The following is an 8368-nucleotide window of genomic DNA, read 5'->3' as shown; positions in this document are numbered from 1 at the left end:
ACTGTGGAGGTTCCTTAAAGAACTAAAAGTAGAACTACCATATGATCCAGCAATCCCACTACTGGGTATCTATCCAGAGGAAAAGAAGTCATTATATGAAAAAGATACTTGTACATGCATGTTTATTGCAACACAGTTTGCAATTGCAAAAACGTGGAGCCAACCCAAATACCCATCAATCAACAAGAAGATAAAGAAACTGTGATATATATATATTATATATACATATAAAATATATAAAATATATATTATATATAAAATATATAATATATATCATATATTATATATATTATATATTATATATGATATATAATATATATTATATATGATATATAAAATATATATTATATATATGATATATATGATATAATGTATATGATATATATTATATATCATATATAAAATATATAATATACATTATATATCATATATCATGATATATAATGTATAATGTATATCATATATTATATATGATATATATTATATATCATATATAAAATATATAATTTACTTTATAATTTTAAAGTATAATTTTAAATTATAAAGTAAATTTAAAGTTATGCCATTTCTTCCCCCCCGCACCAGGGTTAATTCACTTTATTTTTCTTGTATAAAAACACTAATACTACAGTAGTAATTCCTTTTTTAAAAAATCAATTTTTCTACAAAGTTCTTTTTGTTTTTTCAGTTCACAAAAGCAATGTTACTTTTTTTTCAGTATTTGCAATTCCCAGTCCACATTCAACTTTCCAGTTGTCTCTGAAAAGTTATGAAAAAAAATGCTGGTTCAACCGGGAACCAGTGGAGGGCTACTCTTTATAGTTGTCAGTAGCGTTCAAGTTTAACCTTTAACTTCTTCGTGCTCTTACAGAGCCTGAGAAGCAGACTCCAAAAGCTCCATCCTTGCCAGTCCGGAATCGCCGAAACGCGGAGTTATGTCGAAAGTGACCACACGGGCTTATGGGAAATGTAGTCCTGAATGAGTTTGTTAGCCGCTCAGCACTCTGGGATGGGGCCATCGGGCCACTTCTGCGCCTGTGCAGCCGGAGCCCCGCCTCCTCATTTGGGTTCTCGGGACTACGGGGAAGCGGTTTGGGAAGCTCCGGCGTCTGCTCGGAAAGTCGAGGGGGCGCAGCTGGGGCGGGAGCGTGGGACCAACCGGGAGGGCAGCGTTGGTGCCCGGGAGCGGGAGAGGAATCGGGAAGTTTGTGGGATCCCTGCCCCCAGCGCCAGTAGATGCGACCCGGTGGGCCCTCGGCCGGGAAGGCCGGTGGAGAGGGACTCCGGCCGCGGGCTCCGGGGCGGCCGGGGCTGAGCGCGGGTCTGGAGCAGGTGCGCGGTGTTGGCCGCGGTGTGCGGGACGGGAGCCTGGCGCGGGCGGCAACGTGCCCGAAATCCCCGGACCGTGGGTCTGTGTCGGGACCTTGAGCTCCGGAGCTGGAAAAACCCGGGTACGTACCAGCTCTGTCAACTGGAAGCCGAGGCGAATGCAGGAACCTGGGTGAGAGTCAGGTTTCTCGTCTGAAAATGAGAGTATTCATTATGAATGCTTCATGGCGTGGGTTTAAAACTTAAGTCGCCGCCTGTAAAGCAGACGGCCGACTGTAGGCTGTTAAGCCGTGAGCGACTGCCGCTGTTATGTTTAGAAAACACTTTCTTCTGTTCACTGGGTGCCTTATGTAAACCTCACAACCACATCTGCATTAAATATAACAACTGAGGCTTAGGTCACAAGCCAGCAGTGAGGGAGCCGGGGTTCAAGGGCAGGTGTGATTTATTTCCCGTTTCAGGCGCTAATTATCACACCTGCCTGAAACCAGTGTTGCAGCCTGCACTGCACTTAGCAGAGTGGCATGTCCCCAAATATTCAGGGAGTGGGTGTAGATGGAATCTTACCTAAATGTGTCAAATGTGTTCTGAATTTCTGGCGTGTCTTCAGATCTCTTGGATCAGACAAGATTCCTGGCCCCTTCTGCACTGTCGGGGTGTCTCTCTTTAAAGTCTGATATAATGAATTCTGAGAGTCAGGTTTTTGCCACTGAAATGGTTTCTCAAGTCAGGTCGCTGATTCCTTGAACAAATAGCCCTTGCTAAGTGGGAAGCAGGGGCCTCTGTGAACAGTTTTACCTGGAGGAAAACACCTCTCAGACCTAGACCCCTCTCCCGAGCTTCAGAGCAGAGGCAGAAGAGCCCACAAAGGAGCAGATCCTAGATTTGTATGGTCAGAAGCATGCTGTTCTTGATCCTTCTTCCCAGAATGAGCCACACTTTGTGGTGGAGCCTCCAGAAGCCACCACAGACTGCGTGACAGTGGGTGGTTTAGGCCAGCTTTGAGTGAGCTGCATGGGGGTTAGGGACAGGCTGCTCAGGTAAGGCCACATCATTGCAGAGTTTGTGAGGGGAGGTCTGGGGTTAGGGGTGACCGGAGATTGTGTTCTCAGATCCCAAAATAGCCTCCAGTCCCTTTGTTCTCCACTTTTTACACATGCACACTGCTGTTAACACATGTGACACTGGAGACTTTGTCCCTACCTCGTAGAATCCCAGCATGATGATACATGAAGGGTTTTCCGTGGTTATTTACTTCTGACTCTTCTGAAAGCTTTAAAGACATTGGGCATGAAAGGTTCAGTGAGTTTCCAGGGACCCCTCACTGGGCAGAGCCAGGAGAAAATAACAGGTTCGTTCATTCTTCCACGTGTGAGTCACCAAAAGCATCTTATCCAAAGGCCTTTTGAGAAATGCATCCCAGTTAAAACGACTAAAACTGTCTTAAAGCATCTCATCTCTTTTTACAAGACTTTCTGTGGATTGTCTGTACCAAGGGTAAACAGTATTAGTAAGAAAAATAGTTAAATGATGCACAACGAATTTTTTTTTTTTTTTTTTTTTTGCTTATTTTGTGTTTTGGTCTTATCCTATTGTCCAAGCAAGAGTGCAGTGGCATAAACAAGGATCACTGCAGCCTCTGCCTCCTGGGCTCAAGTGATCCTCCTGCCTCTGCCTTCCATGTAGCCGGGACCACAGGCGCATGCCACCACACCTGGCTAATTTTTTTTTTTTTTTTTAAGTTTCTATTTTCTGTAGAGACAGGTTCAATACCGTGTTGCCCAGATTGGTCTTCAACACCAGAGCTCAAGCCCTCCTCCTCCTCCGGCCTCCCAAAGTGCTGGGGTTACAGGTGTGAACCATGGTGCCTGCTAAGTTGATTTTAATGAAAGAATAGTGTCTTATCCTGTGGCGTACTTTAATTCAACGAATCCTCTCTTGTCTTTGTTTCTTTTGTCGTTGTTGTTGTTTTCTCTTTTTTCTTTCTTTTTCTCTTTTTCTCTTTTTTTCTTTTTTTCTCTTTGTCTTTATTTCTTTGTGTGCATTAGAAGCACATGTGCATTATTGTTAATTGGGAAAAGTTCATGTTCACGCAATAAAAAAATAGCAGTTTAAGCCCCATGATTATTTCGGGGTTGTCATAGAGACAGTGCCACCTGTAAGTGGTGCTTCCCTGCCTTCTCAAGGCCTGAAGGGCCGTTACCTTCGGCATCTTGCTCCCCAACTGGATTGCTTAGATTTGGGGAATTGAACCTGGGAGCTGTGATGTAGGCCAGACTGTGTGACTTCCTCTTTCTGTCCCCGCAGCTGAGGCTTCACAGTTCTCTACACTCTCCAAGAGCCACAGAAAATGAACACATTTCAGGTGAGCTCTTTATTCCTTCCCCACTTTCTATCGTAATGGATTTGTGAGGGTTAGATGGGTCCTTGCATTAAATGGAAAAGGAGAAACAGATCAAGTAAATCTTGAGGGAAAATATATGGAGTTTTACTATGAACTCCGTTGTTTGCTGTCAGCTTTTGATAAATAACCTTTGTCAGGGTCGGTAGGTTCCCTCCAGTTACCAGTTTGCCAAGATTTCGTGTTAGTCATGAATGCACATTGAATTATGTTAAATACTTTTTGTATATCTGTTAGAACAAATCTATAGCTGTGCCCTTTAATCTATAAATGTTGTGAATAATGTAATGGATTTTATAAAAGTAACTTGAATTCCTGTATAGACCGTAGTTTCTTATGAGTGTTGCTTCTTACATGTTTTCCTAGCACTTTTTTGGTAATAATTTAGGATTTTTATTTCTGTATTCACAAATTGGATTAAACTATACTTTCCTGTTCCCTGTTCAATTATGGTATCATGGTTGTCTCATGAAAGGAAATGGGGCACTTTTTTCTTGTTTCTTCTTTTCCAGTAATTTAGAAAAGTGAGAAAACTGTTGTATGTAAATTTTGTGAAACTCACCTATGAATCTGGACCTTGCAAAGACTTTTTGTGTGAAGATTTTGATTACTAAATAAATTTATTAGTTCGTTAATCAGCTTCTTATTGTGAGTGTATACTGGATTTGTACTTTCTCAGTATAATTTTTGTCATTACGTTTTCATAGAAAATTGTAATCATTTACTTTTTTTATTTTTTATTTTTTTTTTTAGATTTAGTAAATGTTTATTGTTGGTTAACCATTATCAAACAAGAGTTTTCTTTCTCAATATACATTAAGCTATAAATGTACAGAGACAAGATATAAACCAAAAGAAAAAATGAGATATTAAGATATTTTAAAAACCACCTTGCACATACAAATTATAACATTTATTATAATTTTCATACAATTTTACCATCCTAGTGCTAATATACTTTAACACTGAAGCTGCAACTTGCCTACTTACTTAGCACTTTACTTAGATATATTTATTAAGATGCAGAAGTTCATAATATTTGTTTATTAAAACTAGAAAGACTTTCAATTTTAACGTAAAATGTATTTGAAATTTTCAACTGAGAATCGGAACATTTTACTTTTACATTTTATTACATATATTTTACTATCCCAGGGTCTAAGTCAAGACAGGCCTTAACTAAAATGAAACAGCAAGACTAAATAATCCTAATAAATGCTGTCTTTCCTTTATACTTAAAAACATTTCTTTAAAATGTTTTGTTTCAACAGCTTTTGGGGTACAAGTGGTTTCTTGTTACACGGATGAATTATATAGTGGTGAATTCTGATATTTTAGTGCACCTATGGCCCAGCAAGTAATGTACATTTTACTTAATAGGTAGTTTTTTATCCCGAGCACCTTTCCCTAGCCTCCCGCCTTCCCGTTTCTTGGTCCCTAAAGTCCATTATGTCACTCTGTATGCCTTTGCATACTCATATCTTGGCTCCCACTTATAAGTGAGAATATACAGTTTGGTTTTCTACTCCTGTGTTACTTAGAATAGCAGCGTCCAGCTCCATCCAAGTTGCTGCAAAAGACATTATTCCGTTCCTTTTTATGGCTGAGTAGTATTCCATGGTGTATAGGTGCCACATTTTCTTTCTTCACTCAGTTGATAGGCACTTAGGTTGGTTCCACATCTTTGCAATTGTGAACTATGTTGCTACAAACATGTGTGCTGGTTTGTTTTTCATTTATAATGAGTTCTTTTCCTTTGGGTAGATACCCAGTAGTGGGATTGCTCGCGATCAAGTGGTAGATCTACTTTTAGTTCCTTAAGGAGTCTCCGTACTATTTCCATAGAGGTTGTCCTAATTTACATTCTTACCGGCATCGTGTAAGCATTCCTTTTCTTGACATCCATGCGAACATCTATTGTGTTTTGACTTTTTAATACAGGCCATTCTTGGAGGAGTAAAGTAGTATCTCATTGTGGTTTTAATTTGCATTTCCCTGATGATTAGTGATGCTGAGCATTTTTTTCATATTTTTTTGGACATTTGTATATCTTCTTTTGAGAAATGTCAATTCATGTCCTTTGCCCACTTTTTGATGGGATTTTTTTTCCCAGCTGATTTGAGTTCCTTGTAAATTCTGGATACTTTTTCAGATGCCTAGTTTGTAAATATTTTCTCCCATTCTGTGGGTTGGCTGTTTACTCTGGTAATTATTTATTTTGCTGTGTAGAAGCTTTTTAGTTTAATTAGGACCAGTTAATTTATTTTTGTTTTACTTGCGTTTGCTTTTGGGGTCTTAATCATGAATTCTTGCCTAGGCTGATGTCTAGAAGAGTTTTTCAAATGTTGTCTTTTAAAATTTCTATGGTTTCAAGTCACAGACTTAAGTCGATCCATCTTGAGTTGATATTTCTTTTTTTTTTTTTTTTTTTTTTTTTTTGAGACGGAGTTTCGCTCTAGTTACCCAGGCTGGAGTGCAATGGCGCAATCTTGGCTCACCGCAACCTCCGCCTCCTGGGCTCAGGCAATTCTCCTGCCTCAGCCTCCTGAGTAGCTGGGATTACAGGCACATGCCACCATGCCCAGCTAATTTTTTGTATTTTTAGTAGAGACAGGGTTTTACTATGTTGACCAGGATGGTCTCGATCTCTTGACCTCGTGATCCACCCACCTTGGCCTCCCAAAGTGCTAGGATTACAGGCTTGAGCCACCGCGCCCTGCTTGAGTTGATATTTCTGTAAAGTAAGAGATAGGGATCTGGTTTCATTCTTCTACATGTGGCTTGCCACTTTTACCAGCACCATTTATTAAATAGGTCAGAGGTCCCCAATCCGTGAGGCCACTGACTGGTACCGTCTGTGGTCTGTTGTCGGTTAAGAAACTAACAGCACAGCAGGAGGTGAGCAGCAGGCTAGTAAGCATGACCACCTGAGCTCTGCCTTCTGTCAGATCAGTGGCATCAGATTCTCATAGGAGAGGGAACCCTATTGTGAACTGCACATGTAAGGGATCTAGGTTGTGTGCTCCTTAAAAGAATCTAATGCCTGAATCTAACTAATGATCTGAAGTCAATCAGTTTAATCTTGAAACCATCCACATACCACCCCCCTCCAGCTGCTGGTCCGTGGAAAAATTGTCTTCCAGGAAACCAGTTCCTGGTACCAAAAAAGTTTGGGATTGCTGAAATAGGGTGTCCATTCGCCTGTTTATGTTTTTGTGTGCTTTGTCAAAGATCAGTTGACTGTACATATTTGGCTTTATTTCTGGGTTCTCTATTCTGTTCCATTGGTCTATGTGCCTGCCTTTATGCCAGTACCATACTGTTTTGGAAATTATAGTCAGCCTTGTAGTATAATTGAAGTCTTGTGATGCCTCCAGATTTGTTCGTTTTGCTCAGGATTGCTTTGGCCATTTTGGCTCTTTTTTGTTGTTTGAATTTTAGGATTTTTTTTTTTTTCTAATTCTGTAAAAGATGTTGGTATTTTGATGAGAATTGCATCGAATTTGTAGATTGCTTTGGGTAGAATGGTTATTTTTACAATATTGATTCTTCCAATCCACGAGCATAGGTTGTGTTGCATTTGTTTGTGTCATCTGTGATTTCTTTCATCAGCGTTTTGTAGTGCTTGTAGAGTTCTTTCACCTCCTTGGTTAAGTATATTCTTAGGTTTTTTTGTTTGGTTGGTTGGTTTTTGTGGCTGTTGTAAAATTGAGTTCTTGATTTGGTTCTCAGCCTGGTGGTTGTTGGTATAGCATTGTTACTGATGTCTTTACATTGATTTTGTACCTTGAGACTGCTGAGTTCATTTATCAAATCTAGGAGTCTTTTGGAGTCTTGGATTTTCTACGATGATATCGTCTGCAAACAGTAGTAGTTTGACTTTTTCTTTTCCAATTTGGATGCCCTACTCCTGCTTGCTTTTGGTTTCCATTTACATGGAATATTTTTTTCCACTCCTTACCTTGAGTTTATCAAGCTTTTTTAAAAAATCTATTCTGCCATTTAGGCCACTTATATTCAATGTTAATGTTGAGATGTGAGGTACTATTCTCTTCATCATGTTGTTACCTAGTTTGTTTTTTTCCCTTGAGTTACTGGTTTATAGGTCCTGTGAGTTTTAAGCCTTCAAGAGGTTCTGTTTTTAAGAACTTTTGTTTCAAGGTTTAGAGGTCTTAGCATTTCTTATAGTGCTGGTTTGGTAGCAACAAATTTCCTCAGCATTTGTTTGTCTGAAAATGACTTTATTTCTCCTTATTTTATGAAACTTAGTTTTGCTTGCTACAGAATTCTTGGCTGACAGGTACTCTGTTTAAGGAGGTACAAGATAGGACCCCCAGTCTCTGTGGTTTGTAGGGTTTCTGCTGAGAAGTCTGCTGTTAATCTAATAAGTTTGCCTTTACAGGTTACCTGATGCTTTTATCTTAGTGCTCTTAGAATTCCTTCCTTCCCGTTGACTTTAGACAGCCTGATGACTATATGCTTTGGTGAAGATCTTTTTGCAGTGGATTTTCCAATAGTTCTTTGGCATTCTTGGATTGGGATATGTAAATATCTAGCCAGGTCAGTGAAGTCTTCCTCAATTATTTCCTCAAATAAGTTTTCCAGACTTTTTGTCTTCTACCTCCTTAAGTTTGGCCA

The 8368-nt window shown here is 39.5% G+C and overlaps 1 protein-coding gene across 2 annotated transcripts in view; it reads left to right on the top strand.

The window, feature by feature from the left end:
- Positions 1-1054: 1054 nt before the first annotated feature.
- The window catches only part of ZNF782 (zinc finger protein 782), a 25732-nt gene continuing 18418 nt past the window's right edge, over positions 1055-8368 (top strand). The window contains exons 1-2 of one of the 2 annotated variants that reach the window (XM_074395504.1): positions 1055-1451; positions 3637-3694. Coding sequence is in view for 1 of the 2 variants with exons in the window: in XM_010351876.3 (XP_010350178.3) it covers positions 3680-3694 (15 nt within the window). In the remaining variant the exon portion in view is untranslated. The remainder of the gene's footprint in view (positions 1452-3636; positions 3695-8368) is intronic. The other variant, XM_010351876.3, reaches the window with a different exon arrangement.

Source organism: Saimiri boliviensis, chromosome 2, assembly GCF_048565385.1.
Source record: "Saimiri boliviensis isolate mSaiBol1 chromosome 2, mSaiBol1.pri, whole genome shotgun sequence".
Classification (NCBI taxonomy): domain Eukaryota; kingdom Metazoa; phylum Chordata; class Mammalia; order Primates; family Cebidae; genus Saimiri; species Saimiri boliviensis.
Note: the sequence above shows the minus strand (reverse complement) of the source record. Positions and strands in the feature narration are given on the sequence as shown.